The 18,027-nt window shown below is 46.7% G+C and overlaps 2 protein-coding genes across 5 annotated transcripts in view; one reads left to right on the forward strand and one right to left on the reverse strand.

Moving 5' to 3' along the window:
• Window positions 1-1,501: 1,501 nt before the first annotated feature.
• Window positions 1,502-12,985, reverse strand: LOC141742542 (aldo-keto reductase family 1 member B1-like). The gene is made up of 10 exons (XM_074585072.1): window positions 12,594-12,985; window positions 11,669-11,836; window positions 11,031-11,147; window positions 9,633-9,710; window positions 9,124-9,246; window positions 4,675-4,781; window positions 4,457-4,538; window positions 3,821-3,904; window positions 2,923-3,005; window positions 1,502-2,139 (listed from the first exon to the last, which is right to left on the reverse strand). The coding sequence occupies exons 1-10, from the start codon at window positions 12,657-12,659 to the stop codon at window positions 2,097-2,099; spliced, it is 951 nt and encodes a 316-aa protein (XP_074441173.1). The 5' UTR covers window positions 12,660-12,985; the 3' UTR covers window positions 1,502-2,096.
• Window positions 12,744-18,027, forward strand: part of BPGM (bisphosphoglycerate mutase) — a 60,920-nt gene continuing 55,636 nt past the window's right edge. The window contains exons 1-3 of one of the 4 annotated variants that reach the window (XM_074585172.1): window positions 12,768-12,847; window positions 14,386-14,472; window positions 15,413-15,556. The gene's annotated coding sequence lies outside the window, so the exon portion shown is untranslated. Of the gene's footprint in view, window positions 12,881-13,310; window positions 14,473-15,412; window positions 15,557-18,027 lie in introns of those variants that run through there. The other 3 variants (XM_074585152.1, XM_074585162.1, XM_074585142.1) reach the window with 3 other exon arrangements.

Consider the following 18,027-nt stretch of genomic DNA (forward strand, 5'->3'; position numbering starts at 1 on the left):
CAAAAATGTTACTTGCAAGCAAGTCAACATTGCCCCAAACAGTTTTCTGTCACAGCTCAGACTAATCTAAGAAAATTAGCTGTTCTGCCTTTTTAAGATGCCTTTGGGCTTTTATTTATTGCATTATAGACATACAAAAACTCTTGCACAGCTGAAGCTTTTTGTATTTGCTTTTAAGCCCAGAATTTAAAGTGATTATAATCAATTTATGTTAGGAGAATCAGCATTAGAGGAGAATATTGCTTACTCAGACATTGATTCTCTCCTGCCTTCTTCTCGTGCTGTAAATTAACTCAATTTTGTCTGTTCAGCCTATTCTGACCAAAAACGTGTTGCATCTGAAGTCTGGCCTAAGCAACAGTGGAAAGATTTAAAAGATTTTGAAGACAGCAAAATTGTTTTCCTCAATATAATGGTTACCGTTTATCAGAAAAAAATTTAAATTAGTACGACTCCTTGGTACTTTTTTTATCAGTACCAGGAAACAAATCATCTACTTTGCAAATAGTCTGAGAACTGCCTTTATAGTACATTTTAACCTGGCTGAGTTCCCTTAAAGGTACACTATGCTATGCAGCTATGGAATCAGAATCCCACCTCAAGTTTACCATTTAGGGGTGGTTATACACTAACAGGTTTGGTGCCTCCCTTCTTTCATCTGTTCAGAAGAACCCCCTTTCTGCCAGGCCTACACAACCTCCTTCAGAGGACACTTCACACTAGATCTACTCAGACCTTGGAAAAAAATTATGAGAACAACCAAGAAAAATCACCAAACTTTAGCCACTGTTTTTACAAGTGCCTAAATGCATTTTGTGAAGTCTTAAGCAGCTTTCAGAAGGCAACAACTTTCAAAACATTACCTGCAAGTATCGTGAAAACTATAAAAGAGCCAAGGGACGAACACACCTTGCATGTTAAAACTTGGGTATAAGCCTATTTTTCTGTCCTCCCAGAGCACAGTAGTAAGTTTCTGATCTGCTAGTTCATGACACAGGATTTTCTTGGAAACTTATTTTTACTACATTTGCAAGCGGTAGCTTGTACAAGCATGGAATTCTTTCCTGCATCACGCGCTGTCTGCCTGGAAAGGGCAAGTTTTCTACTGCTTACTACAACAATCCCACAGGATGCTGCGTAGGCTTCATGTCTTCAATGGAATGAGTTTTCTACTAGCCAAATTATACTATCAGTGTGTGTATGTATATGTAAAATAAAGACTGATTTAAGCATCAGTATATTAGCTGCTAGACATATCAAAAGAGCTCTAGAGAGAGGCTCAAGCACACAATGGCCACAGGCTCACCACACTCAGGAGTTTTACATGGGCACTAGCATGAGAACAGCAGATAGCTAGCAGGTCACACATAAGAAGTTAACATCAACAGTAGATTTATTGGGGGACAGTAACTTTCCTTCCTTTTCTGTGATCTCTAAAGACAGCTGATATAATACAGCTACTCTAGCATTAGACCATTGCTGAAATAACCATCTCATTACACACAGTAATGAAACTGTATTTTATTATAAGCAAAAACAGCTTTCATATCACCAAGAAACCAGGACCTACACACTTTTCAAAGAGCTACCCATGTAGGAACTGCTGTACTTAGAAATCAACTTGTACTTCCAATTAGAGAAAGAGAAGCATGGAGTGTTACAAAGAAACAAAGGCAAACCCAAAAATAATGAGAAAGAAGCAGACCTCATTAATTACACGAAATCTGCTAATATCCTGGTCCTTCCAGACAACAATAGTCACTAGCTCCAATTCACAGTATTCCAAAATAAAAGTGACTGCTTGTTCAAACCTTCTCAATGTTTTCTGCTTACCAATTCCAGCCATGCAGTTTGGCAAAGACAATCTACTAGTCCACACAGCGTGCTCTTCAGAACCATTTTAGCATTTCCTTCTTCCAAAAAAAGAAAACACCGCAAAGTCACCGAGTACATATACTGCATCTTTGTGGGGGGGAAGAAAGAAAAAAAAGAGGGGGGGAGGAAGGTATCTGATGCAGTGAGAAGGCAACGTAGACAACTCATAGGCAACAGCAGAAGCATATCTGGGAAGTCTGGAGTAAGGCAGGAAACCATCTTCAGTATTCTGCATTGAAAGGGTAGTCCTTGTGAGTTTTGCACCTGAAGGAAATCAAAGAGGACAGATTATTTCGTGTCTAAAGATACTGTAACACAGCTGTAATCACTGCAAAAAAGCCACCAAAAGGGAAGAGCTGAACTCTATAAAAGCAGAGTCAGATTGTTTCTGTTTTCCTTGGTGACATGCTGCATTTGTAAACAGAAAGATTCTTGAGTGCCTTCTGTTGTTTGGGCTCTAAGCATTTCAAGCTATATGACCTAGGTGCTTTCTAGACAACTAATTCAAGGTTTCACTGTTTACTGCCAGAAAGACATTTTTGGCAGCCTTCCAACAGAGATTTTATATCTGGCTTTAGGCTTCCAAGTTGCAAATCCTCTTTTTTTTCCTTTGAATGTTCACCCACTTTCCCAACCAATCCTGAAGAACATACAGTCAGTTTTCATAAATGACCTAAGGGTCACGGCAGAAAGACAAAATACCACAAGTAATTTCAATCAAGAATTTGAGTCTGCATCATGCTCATTTCGCTAATATAGACAAAATAAAAGTTTTGAATAAGCAGCCTCCTGTTGCAATCCCAACTACAAAAAGTTTATTGGAGAATGAACTGAAAATGGAAGTTTGCTTTATGCTCACTGCGATTTGGTTCGTAACATGAACATTTAAAATCTTACTCTGAAAAGTTATTTTGAGGATGACCCCTTTGGAAATTGAGTTTGCATATCCTGAATTTCAACCAAGCTTAGTATCTATAACTTCATATACTAAATTATGACGTAGTGATAAAAGCTTGAAAAAAATGCACAAGAAACACTGCCACTTACGTGCTCATTGCACAGGCTCTCCAGTTTCTGTTAAAGCTGAGAATAGTTGCCATCTCCTCTTTAGTCAATTCAAAGTCAAACACCTAACAAGAGAAACAGCTGGAAATCACCTCTTTGAACAAATCAGAGATTGTAAGCAAAAAAAAAATAATCACAAAATTAAAGAACAAGTCCACAGTGCAGGGGTGCTTCTTAGAAGTGAGTGCTTCATGAAGGAGGGAAAGCAAAAATGCTGTTCTCTGGATTTCTGAGACTCCACTAGCTGGAGTGGGGGCAGGAGGTAAGCAGAAATAGGGAGGAATTAAAAAAAAAAAAATAAGCCTCAAGTTGCAGTTACATGTGCCAGTTGTTTTCAGAAGTTCAGAAAGCACTTAGTGTTGCAGAATGCCTCCATCCTGCATTTGTGAAAAATGCATCTTTCTGTCCTATTACAAAGGAACACCTCCAAGACTTTCACATTCCACCTAATACAACTGAGCGTCTCCCAGAATCCTAATACTGGTTTCACAGTCAAGGACCACCGAATCAAGAGCAGTGACGTGGTTTCTGGACACCAGGGCTATTTTCTCAACAGTGCTTGCTTTACAGAAGTCTTTTGTGGTATGCTACTGCACTCAGGCCCCAGGCAAGCTCTGTCAGATGACTCATCCACATGGCATAGAACAGGAAGCACCCCATAATGTGACCGCTAAGATTATCAGCCTAGTGTTTCCAAAAGCTTTGCTAGCTCCTGCTCTCGAACTGTAACATTAAGTTTAACCCTCAGCAGGCCATAGGTAAAAATATATTGAGAGAAAGCCCAGTCCTCTTGCCTGAGGAAGCCTTAGGAAAGGTGAGAAAGGATCACTGGGGGGAAGCCGTGCCATCCCTGAACATGCCATGCACCCAGCTCACGCACCTTGAAGTTCTCCACAATGCGCTGAGGTGTGACAGACTTGGGAATCACAATCACATTTCTCTGGATGTGGAACCGAATGAGAACCTGCAAGCGACATATCACCAAGTCAGAGAGAGGATGGCTTTTGTTCTATGGCAAGCAGAGCCTGATCCAACAGTTGTTTGCTGTGAACTGTACACTTCAGCAGAATTGAATCCTTTCTGCAGAGCTGCGTTTCAAATCATACCCAAATTCAAAGCAGCACTTTCTGAAGTGCAAAGAGAGAACTGGTGGAGCCCCACAGAGAAAGCCTCCTTTCTCATCTAATTTAGCAATACTCAGTTTTTTCCTTCCCACCTAGACTTTCAGTAGGCTAATATAAGGGTTCACTTCTCTGTGACAGGCCTTGAGATTGTAAGAGTGAAACATTACAGCATCTAAAGACGGGTCAAGAAAGAGTTTTTTGTCAATAGTCAAAGAGCCCTTGCAAGTAGGTGTTGAAGGCCACATAATAAACAAACCTGCGTTGCTACTTAACACCACAGAAGAGTACCACAGATGAAATGGAATGAAGAGCCAGCCTGTCCTTTACTTGTCATTAGCTGTCCTTCAAGCTGTATTACAGGAAGGGGTACCCACTGTCTGGCACCTACGTACCTGGGCTGGGGTTTTGTTGTGCTTGGCTGCAATCTCTTTGATCTTGGGCTCATCCAGAAGGGAAGGATCCTCTGGCTTAGCCCTACACAGGGGAAAGAAGATCAGTGGCAAAAAGTCTCCACAGATCTGCATCTGGATGAATAATTAACAGTGCACTTGTCTCAAAGTTTCAAGCATAACCCATGTCAGCTCCCTTGCAAAGCACAAAGGAATCTTACCATGGCCTGTCAGGAGAGCCAAGGGGACTGTACGCTGTCACAGCAATCCCTTTGGATTGACAGTACTTGATCAGCTTCTCCTGCGTAAGGTACGGATGACATTCGACCTGCCAACATAAGAGTATAGAGATTAGACAGTGATTTAACTGCTTTAACATGTTCCAGAAATTAGTTTTTAATCAAATCAAAGGCTGATTTTTGTTCTAACTTATAGTCTCTGAGCAATATTACACAGACTTTGTTTCCTGTGTGCCACCTGCCCTTTCTACTATTTCTAATAGTTCTCCTTGCAGTGAAGGGTCCAAAGACTGTAACACCACTCCTTAAAACTTTGCTGATTCATATAATCTCCAACATATGGGATGAGCAGCTACATAATTGCCTAAGCAGGACAGTTCAGCAAAATGTACACACAAGAGAACTGTAAAATCATAACAATAGGCCAGCAGACCAGTAAGTACAAAGTTCTCTTTTCAAACCTAATTAAACATGCCATAACGTTCGGGGTTTTTTTACTACCATATTAACTTCAATACCAGTATTGTTTAATTCGTTTTTATTTGCTTCGTGTCAATACTCACACCGAATACCTCCAGTCTGCAAACAGTAAGAACGGCTAACAGCTACAGACTTCAGTCCTTCAGCTTACTGTCCACTACAGACTATTCATAAACACAGGTATATTTACCATGGATTTCCATAAGAATATCTACATAACAGAATAAAGACTCCTTAACAGTGCCTCTGCATTCTGGGAAGCTAACACACAGATATGCAGTATGGAACAGGAACTATTCATGTGTCAGGAGGCTGCAAATGAACATTTGATACTTTGCACAGAGAGGCTTTAAGGATAGTTACACACCAGGGTGTGCTACTTTCCTTTCAGCAGGCAACATCAAGAACCTTTTTAATTACACTGTCATTCGAGCCTTCTGCAGCCTGCTGCTGCATTCCGAGGGAAGACCCTGGAAACCTGTGCTACTGGCAGGTGGAGGCAAGAGAGTGCAAAACATGGGATCAGTTTACAGCCTCGAGGGCTTTATTCGTGGTTCTAGATGCCTGCTGTTAGGAGCCTGCATGGCTGTTTCCCTTCAGGGGCATGCTGGAATATTAGACAACAGGACATATAACTCATTTTTTTGGACAGTTTATACATCTTTATTTTGCTTCAGCAGCTCCAGAAATACAGCTACTCAAGAGTAACAAAGCAGCTGGTTATTTTCTCAATACGCTTGATTTCTCAATATAAACAGGCAAACTCATCCTTACCTGTCCACTGGCACTCAAGTTGAAAAACTTTGAGCTACATTAGCTAGTCTTATGTTTGGACCAGAATGAAAAGCATTTGATGATGATGAATGTGCATTTAAACAAGTATCTTAAGATACTGCAGTTCACACTGTATGATAACAATCAAGTACTTGAGAGTCAGATTTCCTTACTGAACTAAGTACTATTTATCATTGTCGTGTAATTACTACAATGCCAAATTAATTTCTCTCCACATATGAAACCAATGTGCATACTGACTGCATTTAAATTAAGAATGGGAATTACACTGAAACACCTGCACAGAAAAAGCATGTGCAGGAAGCATTATCATTATTAGATATTATCACAGATAGATCTCAGGCTTTCAAGGATTTCTTCAAAAGCAATAAGTTTTGAAGGACAGGGACCAAAGACCTATTGCTCTGTGCTTAATTTGATTATAGTAATCAGAGAGCTTGAGAACACTTCCAAGTGAGAGACACCAGGTCAGCAACCTCTATGCAAGAGACAAGAGTAATTATCAACTAGTGATAGTGGCAATAAGTTGTGGGAGATATTAAACGATATTATAAGATTTCTACTAAGTATCCTAAAGTACACTGGCAGTGATAACAAAAATACAGTGGAGAATTATGAACTTTGCACTTGTCAGAATGTTTCAGTTTTATGTTAAATAGAGAGATTGTTTTCTTCCAGAGAACAATCCTTTAGCTTTCTGAAAAAAGGTGTTAAAAATCCTTTTTCAGTACATACGCTCAAGCTACCACAAATTAACCAGTTCTTGTAATCAGTTATCAGTAACTGAGACTGCAGTCCTTCAAACACCATAGTAATCAAGGCCAAGTCTAGATAGATGCCACAGGGGGCTATCCTGGGACCCATCCTCTTCAACAACTTGTGCCAGACTATAATCTTGTCAAGTCTGCAGGTGATGCCAAATCAGGGGAGGCCCAGTCAATACTCACAAGGGCAGGGCTGCCACTTCAGAGTGACCCACCCAGGCAAGAAGAACAGGCCAACAAAAGCCTTACAAAATTCACCATGGCTGCACACAAAGCCCCACACCTGGGAAGGAAAAGCCTCTGGCAATAACACAGGCTGGAGCCTGACAACCTGCAAGGCAACTATGCTAGAAACAACCTGGGGGCCACAGTAGGCTGAGCTGAACATGAGCCAGTAGTGAGCCCTGGCAGCAGAAACACTGCCAGTAAATTGTGGGAAGTGATCATCTGCTTCTACTCAGTACTTATTAGATGACCTTTATAATACTGTGTCCAGTTTTTCCCCCCTTCCCAGCCCATTCAGTAGAAGAAAGATTGACAGACTGTCATGAATTCAGCAGAGGGCTACTGGGATGGCTGTATTGGGAATACCTGCTGTATTGGGAAAGCCTGAAGGAGCTGGGCTTCTTGAGCTTGGAGAAGGGAAGGCTTCAGGTCTCCAAGGAGACCTCCTAGCTGCTCCTAGGAACAGCTTTTCAATACCTAAAAGAAGGTCATGAAAGACAAGCCAAGCTCTTCAGTGGTGCATAGTGAGAGGTCAAGAGACAATAGGTGTAAATTAAAACAGGAGAGGTTGAGACCGGGTGTAAGAAAACTCATTCCCTCCCCCATACACTCAAGTTAGGTGTCTGTGTGTGTGTCGGGCAGCGGAGCATACTGCCTAAAGAGGCCGTGCAGTCTCCATCCTTACAGGTTTTCAAGGTGGATAAAGCCCTGGGCAACCTGGTCTGATCTCACAGCTGATGCTGCTCTGAGCTGTGAATTACAGCAGATTATCTTGCTAGATCTCCTGCCATCTGAATTTCTCTAAGATTTTATTGAAGTGTTGTCTATATACCTGGACACTTCTCTATGGCCTAGCTCGCAGCTCCGTTTCCTCCTTCCTCCCAGCCCTCATTAAGTCTGTAATCAGTCCATAAAGCATGTTCCTCTTCAGTTCCCTCAGTCACCAGCAACAGGAACCGGCCTCTCCACAGAAGAGTTGCAAAAAAGTAATCCAATTTTCTGTTAGGTTCCCATATATATATATACAAAGTTTTACTCATACAAGGAACTTTCTAAAACTCAACTGAGTTCCCCCTGCCCTTCTCCCCACCCCCCTCCCCAAAAAAAGGAGGGATTCTGGAGCTGCTCCTTGCCAAGTTTCCAAGCACTACTGCAGAAAATCCATTAAAACCCAGCATCTTGTGCATCCAGAAACGGTTAAAGGGTGGGATTGAGCAAAAATACTGTGTCCACTCCATTCTCTCTTTCTATGATCTCATTTCATAATAAGATCTTAGTAATTTTTAAAAGAGAAAAAACAGAAACAAAACCACCCACACATTTACAGAGAGACCTGGACAGGTTGGAGATCTGGGCAGAGAGAAACCTTATGAAGTTCAACAAGGGCAAGTGTAGGGTGCTGCACCTGGGGAGGAATAACCCCATGCACCAGTACAGGTTGGGGGCTGACCTGCTGGAGAGCAGCTCTGTGGAAAGAGACCTGGGAGTCCTGGTGGACAACAGGATGACTATGAGCCAGCAATGTGCCCTTGTGGCCAAAAAGGCCCATGGCATCCTAGGGTGCATCAAGAAGAGTGTGGCCAACAGGTCGAGGGAGGCCATCCTCCCCCTCTACTCTGCCTTGGTGAGGCTGCATCTGGAGTACTGTGGCCAGTTCCGGGCTCCCAGGATCAAGAGGGACAGCGAACTGCTGGAGAGGGTGCAGCATAGGGCTACCAAGATGATTAGGGGACTGGAACACCTCCCTTATGAAGAAAGGCTGAGGGATTTGGGTGTCTTCAGTCTGGAAAAAAGACGGCTGAGGGCGGATCTTATCAATGCTTATAAATACTTAAAGGGTGGGTGTCAGGAAGATGGGGCCAGGCTCTTTTTAGTGGTGCCCCGCAACAGGACAACGGGTAACAGGCACAAATGTGAGCATAGGAAGTTCCACCTAAACATGAGAAGGAACTTCTTTCCTTTGAGGGTGGCAGGGCACTGGAACAGGCTGCCCAGAGAGGTGGTGGAGTCTCCATCTCTGGAGACATTCAAAACCCACCTGGATGTGTTCCTGTGCAACCTGCTCTAGATGACCCTGCTGTGACAGGGGGGTTGGACTAGGTGATCTCCAGAGGTCCCTTCCAACCCTATGATTCTATGATTTGCCTGCAGTCACTTTGCAGCTTACCTGGTTATTTGCAGGCTTGTATTTCAGTCCCGGTTTGTTCAAGATTCTTTCAATCTGCTCATGGTTGAAGTTTGAGATACCAATGGCTTTTACCAGACCAGCATCCACCAGCTCTTCCATGGCCTAACAGAAAGAAACAGAGTCAGCATCTAGTATAAATGACAGCAGCTGAAGAAAATGTTCTTCCTGACATGGCTTATTTCCTTCATGAGATGCACAAAATAAGCATTTAGATTTCCAGAGTTCAAGTTTGAGGAAAAAAAAACACAGAGCACTATTATATTTGTGCCATGTCTCCCATTTCATCAAAGCTCAAAGATTCATTCTTTGAGATTGTGGAAATTTACAGTAAGTTAGAAGTGGAAAATACCCAAAACCCCACTATCGAACCAGCGATGTCTTCCAAGTAGTTTTACATACATGAGAATTTAGACTGCTGAAGGCAATAAAAACATGGAAGAGACTGCTGAGAACAGAAGACATGATTCTCCTGCTGTGGCTAAACTTACCTCCCATGTATGCAGAATATCTGTGTTGCTGGGTATCGACATGCCTTTGTCATCTGTTGGAAACAGCTCCTCTCCTGCCTGTCAGTGAGAAAGAAAATGCTTGAAACACTCTTTGGTGGGAATTCAAGTTAACATCAGATGAAGACCATGATACTACAAACTCCTACTGCAGAACATACTAACACTTATTATCTACATACGTATTAGATAACACTAATACTCATTATCTACAGTCTTAAGCCTTTTCTTTTGCTTTCACATGGCATTATGGTATTTTTGTATCTGCTGAACAATGTCCCCTGGCTCATCAAAATACATATGGTGAAACTAACTCTTCCCTTGTAGAATTACAGCCAGTTTACAAGTTCACTTTCTGTATTACAAAAATGCGTAATTCTTGCACAGACCTAATGAAGTGTTTTAATAAAATGTGTACTAAGGACCCACTTAGGACCTGGAACATGTTCAGTCTATATTGCACCAGATCTGCTGACAGGTCTTTCATAGGGACATTCATTGTTTAAGTTGCTGGCACGCGGAATCTTCAAACAGCTTGAGTCCCAGTTAAGACTACATGCCAGGTATCGGCTTCATTCAAAGCCAGTTGTTTTCTACCAATATATTATTACACCACAACACATTTTCACTTTGATAGTTCTGTCCATATGAACTAATTTTAAAAATACAAATGCTATCACAAACAGTTGATCTCAGAAGCAACAAGTAGAAAGGAGGTTTGATCAGGCTCTAACAGAAACACTAAGCTTAGAAACATTCTAACTGAGACATGCAGTCTCACTTCCTTTGCATGCAGCCAGTGAAAGTTAGGAACTAGAAAGTTTCACCTTTTGAAATCCCAGGTCTGTGGAACACCAAGGCTCCTACAGCAAAGGTCAGTTCAATCTATACTGTATTAAAGGACTCAGTGATTAAAGACAGAAATGGAAGTCAGAAACATTCTCTTGTTCTCTGATTCTGTAACATGCAGAGGAAAGAATTTCTGTCAGGCAGCAAAGCTCAACCCTTCTTCCCACAAAGAGGGAACCACATCCATGTCAGTTGAGAATACTTTGGATTCTTAGAAGACAACATATAGGCAATAATCAAGAGGAGAGCAATATAACTTAGGCTCGCAGCCAAGAAACCCACCCCTAGTTCAAGGTCAACCTCTTCCAGGATCAAAAGAGAGAGAATACTGTGCAAGTAGGAATCTCAGAGGTAGGGATGAACAGCCTTGCACAGCCAAAGTAAAGCTGAGCACCAGAGCAGGGCCTGTACACAACAGACGTACGATGATCTTCTGAGTTGGCTGGAGCAATTTCTGGGCTGTAAAGCCATATAGCTCTTCAAAACTGCCAGTCACAACAGGCAAAGCCACAGGCATTGCTGTTACTGTACCTTAAAACCAAGAGGCCAGTGGATGAGGTAGAGATCCAGGTAATCCAGTTTCAGGGCAGCAAGAGTCTTCTGGCAGGCTCCCTTCACGAGAGGCTTTTCATGAAATGTGCACCACAGCTAGAGACAAAAAACCAAGGCACACTGTGACGTCCTGGGTTAAACCTCTTGGAACCCTTCTGTCCTGTTCAGGGGAATGCCTGTCCCCTTTGGGAGGTGATGTGGAACTAGGTCGCCCTGCTGATCTTCAAGGGGGGCTTGCTCTGTGAGCAGGACTGGCCTGTGACACCAAGAGCAACATGTGCAGTGGCAGCATATGATTGAATGGTGTCATGGCAGAAAGTCTGGTTTCATTAATTGAGACTTCCATTTAGAAACAACCTACTAGAATGTCAGATACTGCATGAAAGAAGGTAGCATAACTTCATGCCAGGAAAAGTTTAAAGCATCACCCATATCAGTGGTACATACTCTGCATAATTCTCCATATCAGATGAGGCAAAGTAGGAAGCTTGTCTCAGAAGCAGCCTACATAATGCTTGAATTGTTCCATGCTGCACCACCGAGTAGGAAAGCAAAGAACTAGGGTGCTTCTATGAATGACAGGTGTCTCCTGGGATCCTATACCACCAGATCCATACCTTACTGACAACAAAGAGGTCCTCTCGTTTCACAACACCTTCCTTGATTTTTTGCTGGATCCCATCCCCAACTTCATTTTCATTTTGGTACACATAGGCACAATCAAAGTGACGGTACCCAGCATCGATGGCAGCCATCACTGCAGCTGTTACTTTCCCTGGCGGAGACTGAAAAAATAACATCCAAGAAACTCAAATCAATATATATACATCAAAGACCTTTTTCCTAGCAAGATTAAGAAAGCTGCCCCCCACCCCAAAGCAATCCCCCAATTAAAATAGAGCAAAACCCCCCCACCAACAGCATTCAGAAGGCCTCCAGTTTTCCCTGCAGCATTCTTGAGTCCATACACATCTCAAGCACAGGCTCCTGAGCTCACAGCTACCTCCACCCCTCCCTCTGTCACCCCGCTCCACAGCCAGCCAGGGCTCAGCCCAACACCGGGGCCGAGCCCAGGCCCCAGCACCGGGGCCGTTCTCCAGGGCCGGACCGAGGCCTCCTCACCCCCGCCCCCCGTACCACCAGAAGCCTTCGGCAGCCGCCAGCCGTGACGGGGGAGCTCAGCCCCGCGAAGGGGCCTCGGCCCAGGCCCCGCCGACCCGCGTCATTGGGCAGAGCCCCGCAGCGGTGCGGGAGCTCGGGCTGCGGGCAGGGAGGGACCCTCGGTGCCACTGTACCCAGAAGGCAACCCCGACCGGGATGTCGGCGGCAGCGCTGCGCCCGCGGTAGCGGCGGGGACAGGCGCCGAGACGGGTCAAGCGCCTGCCAGGGCCCAGGCTACCCCCCCGCCCCTCCCCAGCGCAGGGCCGCGAAAGGGGGCCCGTCCCGCACGGACGGCACCGGGCAGGGCCAGGGCCGGGCCACAGCCAGCCCCGGCCACCCTCCCACCGCCAGCGAGGGGGGCACTGCCTCGAGCCCCGTTACCTTCCACGTGCCCAGCCCCAGGATAGGCATTTTAGCCCCGGTGTTCAGCTGCACGTAGGTCGCCATGGCCCCTCACGCCACTCGGGAACACCACCACAGCTGTGGATGCCGGCCCAGCGCCTTAAATAGCGGCAAGGCCCGCCCCGCCCCGCGGCGGCGCGGAGGAGGGGGGGGGATGGCGGGGCGGCGCTGGCGCTGTGCCGTGGCGAGGCCCTGGGCTGCCCGTGGCGGGGAGCTGGGATGGCGGCTGAGGGGTAAAGGAAGCGGCATCTTCGAGGTCCTCCGGGGTGTGTCAGACGGTGCTTGAGCCGGGGCTGCGCTCACTGGGGTGTGCGGTGCTCGGCCATGCTGATGGCTCCCGGCCGGCGGCCCTCCCGCAGCACCCCGGGCCCTTCGTGTCGCATCTTGGCCATCCCCAGGATGGGGATGGTGGAGGGGACGTGAGGCAGAGGGTGTCTCCCTGCGCCCGGAGTGCTGCCTGCGGGCTGTGTGCCTCGGGCTGAGGCTTTTGCTGGGGCAGCGTGTCCCCAACCCATGATAACGATGGAGGCCCGCACGGGTCCCCCTTGTCACAGCTTTGTCACCCTGCATGCTGGAGGAGCGAGGCGGCTAGAGAAACCCTGGCGTGTCTGGCTTGTGAGAGCAGGGAGAACCCCTTCCCTGCTCCAAATGGGACGAATGCAGCTTCCACTTCAAGGGAGAGCAAGCTGTGGCTTAGGAGTAACTCAGGATAGAGTGAGTTTAAAAAAAAGAACTTAATTTTGAATGTTGGAACAGGTTTTTTCGAAGTGTTTTGAAGCGGAACAGTGACTTTTTAATGTCTGACATAATAATCAAATTGTCCCTCAGTCTTTTGGGAGGCACTGAGGGCACTTCGGAGTGAAATGCACGATTGTAATCGTAGGTGGTAGGTGGCCAGTAACCTCACATCCGAAACTGGCTTTGGCATTTTTTGCAGACAAGTGGACGCTGTTCTGCTGAACAGGTCGCAAGCGCAGTGGAAAAAACCCAACTTGCCCGGGAGGCTTTGCTGCTTGCTCACACGTGGAGAAGTGTCTTCAGGTGTGAGCGGTTGCTGCGGGTGCCTCTCCCATGGCAGAGGCCCCTGCTCTCACTGCAGCTTGGTTTTTTTCCTTTTTTTTTGTTTTTTTTTTTTTGTTTTTTTTTTCCTCCATTTAACTAAGGGCAGGCAAGGTAATTGGTTTTCCTCTTTAATGTCCCTGCTGTTTTGTGTCAGTGCCATCAGCCGTCCCCAGCGGGATGCGATGTGTTTTCACTCTGTTTTCACGTGAAACCGTTGCATAACCTTGGTGCTTATCTTCTACTGCCGGCGTTTGGTTTTCCCTTGGCGGTTTCTTGTTGGAAAGATGTCCTCCATCTCCTCACCACCAAGAAGCTTCGGGCAGGAGTTCTGTATTTTGTTTTTGCTGTTGGCTCTCTTGAGTAGGGGACTGTCCCCTCGCAGCTGTGAGGCATGTCAGCTTTCTGCCGTTTACCTCCCCTGAAGGCCTGGTGGGGGCCATCTCATGGCAGCAGGGCCTTGGGGGAAGAAGAAGTACTGCAGGTGTCACAGGGTCACAGCCAGCCTGGTAAATCTTGTGAGCTGTGTCCTTGATAATATGGCCAGCTGTTTTTTTGCAGTGAGCGCTGGCAATGAGGAACAGCGTGGGGGAGGAAGGGTTTTCTTTTTTTTTTTTTTTTTTTAATTTTAACCCGTGAGCGAGTTTTTGCACTGAAACAGGATGTGTAGGATCATGAGTTTTTCAGTTTGTTTTGCTGACTTTGCCTTTAGTCACTGTTATTTCACCACAAGTTGTGACCTTGGAGACCAGCAGTGTTCGGTATCGGAGAAGAACAGGGTCCAAACTAATGGAAACGGGTATGTCCTTGTGGAAGCAGTCTTTACTGACAGAGACCCTGTGGTCTGCCAAAAAAGACCAAAGGCGCTTCCCCCCCCCCCGCCCAGTAAAAGAGGTGACATAGTGGCAAGGTGCCATAATCTCGGCTCGTAAGGGGGAGAGCTGCGGGGCTCTGCAGCTTTAGGGGTGCTGACAGACACAGGCATAGCTAAAGCCAGGGTTTTGAGGTGAGAGCACCCAGGTTTCAAGCTCGAATCCCTGGGAAGGGCAGTGGGAATTTCTGCCTTGCTTGGAGCCTTTAGAAGGGGAGGTTTGTCTTGCTCCAGTTCAGTCCCTGGGTGCCGGGAGGCAGATCTGAGGGTCTTGGCTGGACCCCACTGTGGATGACCTCGTTCTCTTCCTTGCTTTGAGCTCAGATCAAGCCAGGATCCATCTTGGTGGATCTCGTGTTTTCTCAGAATGATGTGGCTTTTCATCTTTGCACTGGTATTTGTCCGTTAATCCCATGTCTGTTTAAAAAACACAGAAGAAGGAGGGCGGCAGAGTCACCTTGGAAGGGCTGGCTACTGAGTGGCCTGTGGCCTGGGCCACCCCTGCCGGGCAGCGACAGCCCTGGGAACAGCAGGTAGCAGTGAGGCACAGTAATCGGGGCTGAGGGGCAAAGGGAAGCCACCAGGCAGCCAGCCCAGCCCTCGAAGCTGCCCTCGCCTCACGGGAAGGGTCAGGACGGAACAGGTGTGATCTGTGGTGAATATGGGGGAAGCGGAGAGACGAGCACAGGGACTGGTATTTGGCTTAGAGGGAGGCTGGGGAAGGGGGAGAAAAGCATTTACTGAAGTTGTTTTTTTCTCTGTGTTGTTTTTCCCCCCCTCAGTACCTGAATTGGTGAAACAAAGTTTGTGTTAATTGGTGATAAATCAGCTTAGATTGCCCTGAGATGAGTCTGTTTTACCTCATCAGGTGGTAGCTGTTGGAGAATGCGTGGAACGCCCATCCCTCTTCTGGCCCAGAACTGGAGTAACGAGAGGGACTCCGGAAGAAGCCATGATCCTTGTCCTGGGAATACGCAGTGGTGGAAGCAGCGCAGCCAGTGTGTGTCCAGGGGTGAGTGCAGACAGTGTGCGAATGGCTGGAGAAAGAAGGGACCTAGGGAGACCGCCGCTGGGTGGGAAGGTGATTGGGAAGAGGCAGATGGGTGCTTCCTCCAAGCCCGTGCTCCAGCAGCCTGGTGCAGTGCTGTCTCCACATGTAGGATCCAAAAGCACTGGCCAGGGAGCTGCAGGGGGGTTGGCTGTGAAACGTGGGGAGAGAGGTGTGCTGCTGTGAAGTGGCTGTGCGCTAGGGCTTGCCGTGTGCTGCTAACGAGGCTTCAGAGAGACAGGGACTGCTTAGCAAAGTGGGGGAGTCAGGCTGATGATCTTTGGAGCAGTGTGCCTTAACAAGTGCCCAGGGCACAGGGAGGGCCTTTGGTCAGGAATGAGTGGTTAATCGCACTGAATTGTCCAGATGGAAAGCTGTGTGCCAGGTAGGCCAGGCTGCAGCTGCGGGAGCAACGAGTGGTCTTAAAGTGGTTGCCTCAGAGGGGGAGCCTGGCACCTCTGGGGGGAAACTGAGGACTGATGGCAAAGTAAAAACAAAGCTCTTTCAGGCAGATGGAGTTGCAAGATTAAGTGGACCTGTGGAGATAGGTGGCAGTGCTGCTCCCCAGAGAGTGAAATTACAGAAACACTGAACACTTGCAGCAGCTGGTGCCCCTGCAATGGCCGAGCCGGTGCTGTGAAGCTGGAGCAAATGGGATACAGCTTTTGCGTCAGGAGAGCAGAGTTCTGGGGAGTTTGGGCTCTATGCTACTTGCAAACACTGCCCTACGCAAGGGAGGAGGCCTTTGGGATCCCCTGGTGAAGGGCTATGTGGAGCAATGGCCTGATCCTGGTGATCCCACAGGGGCGTGAGACATCCCCACAGAGCTCTTGGGAAGAAGGAAGCAATCAACTGCAGTTGCTTGGACTGCTGGCTTGAGTTTACAGGCAAGGGAGAAAGGACCCAGAAAAAGTGTTTATCACTGATGCTCCTGAAAGCTCCAAGGTCTGAGCACAGTTGCTGTCGCTGCTCTGGTATCACCTGATAAGCTGGTGGGACGTCAAGGAGTGACTTACATGTATGGTACTGGAGGGAGCGTGCCAGAAGACAGGCAGAAGATTAGCGGCATAGCCAAGGATAATGCTGGTAGTCCAGCAGTATGGTTGACCTTGGGAAAAGTTTTACAAGGGGTTGGAAAGCATATGTTAAGATTGCTGCAGTGTTGATCCTGATAATTTTGTCTGCTGGGGAAGGGATGGGTTTGTGATGTGTGTTACGTTCACACTGATGAGATGTTAACTACACTAGTCTGGTTTGCAGGGACAAGGGATGGATTTTATAATGAATATACATTAAGATTGTAATCATGTTAGAGTTTATATAAGGGTGAAACAATTCTTAATATATCTTTCAATGAGGTGAAGGGCGGAATGTAAAGGACGTAAATCAGAGGGAGTATCAGGGGATGGCAGTGGTGACCTGTGTGCAGACTATGATCTGCTCAGTGCCAGCCAGAACCAATTCCAGCTAGCTCCAAAACTGATGTAAACACCCTGTCTCATGCCAAAATTTAAGTCCACAGTGCCGTGGCTCAGACATACTGTTGGAAACACGTGCATTCTTTGAAGGAGATCCATGCCAAAAGGGCTTGCTTCTGAGGGGACTGCAGCTGGTGGATGAGCCATACTGGAACAAGGAAAAGCCTGAAGGCACTGTGGCCACTGGGTGACGCAGGCTAGAAAAGGTACATCACTGAAAAGACAGTGGTCTAAACCTTTGGCTCTCCCTGCACAAAGGTACAGTAGCAAATATTGTACCTTTATTGTTCAATAAGAATGTGTATTAGGTTTCAACAGAGTTGTCTCACCTCAGCCTGGGCATTGCTGAGGGTTTTAGGGGTTGCTTCCTTTAGGAAGCTGCAGAACTGATGTTCTTGGATTACATGTTCACGAATCGAAAGTGGAAATTTTGGAAAGAAGGTCCCGAGGTGCCTCTTTTCTTGAACAAAAGGTTTTACCATTTTCCCATGACACCCAATGTGCAACTTTATGATTATGCGCTTAGTCACCAGCCCAGAAGGAGGAAACAGAAAGGTGACGCAGCCACAAAAGCAAATACCTGCTCATCTCGCTTGGTGTTTGTTAAAGGAAACTTGATTGTTTTGATGGCTTGAGTTTGAGTGTCAGGCAGGAAGGAGGTTCGGGGATCGATTTCTTGAGACCTACCCTTGGACATCTCCCCTGTGCCAGGTATGCTCCAGAGTGGGCATCCGTGCATGTAGGGGTGTGTGTGGAGCTCAGGTGCCTGGCTCTGCTGTCACTGGGACTTGTGTCTTTCCACCGTGCCCTTTGAGGCCGGGATCTGCTGGAGGCCTAGAGGTCAAAGAGGCCGGTGGACCCAGGCACTGCTCGGGGCTGGTGGCCGGCAGGAAGGGGGCAACGCGGGTCTCTTCTGAGGGCTGGCTGCCCTCTGGTGCCCGCAGGGGAAAGTGCGGA

This window comes from Larus michahellis, chromosome 1 (genome assembly GCF_964199755.1).
Source record: "Larus michahellis chromosome 1, bLarMic1.1, whole genome shotgun sequence".
NCBI lineage: Eukaryota > Metazoa > Chordata > Aves > Charadriiformes > Laridae > Larus > Larus michahellis.

What these genes read in the sequence shown, in the direction of transcription:
- LOC141742542 (XM_074585072.1), bottom strand. Translation starts at nt 12,659, where the DNA reads ATGGCGACCTACGTGCAGCTGAACACCGGGGCTAAAATGCCTATCCTG. An exon ending in ACAACAAAACCCCAGCCCAG is followed by an intron (nt 3,905 to 4,456) that starts GTACGTAGGTGC and finishes TGTCGCTTGCAG; the next exon opens with GTTCTCATTCGGTTCCACAT. An exon ending in GCATTGTGGAGAACTTCAAG is followed by an intron (nt 3,006 to 3,820) that starts GTGCGTGAGCTG and finishes TTCTCTTGTTAG; the next exon opens with GTGTTTGACTTTGAATTGAC.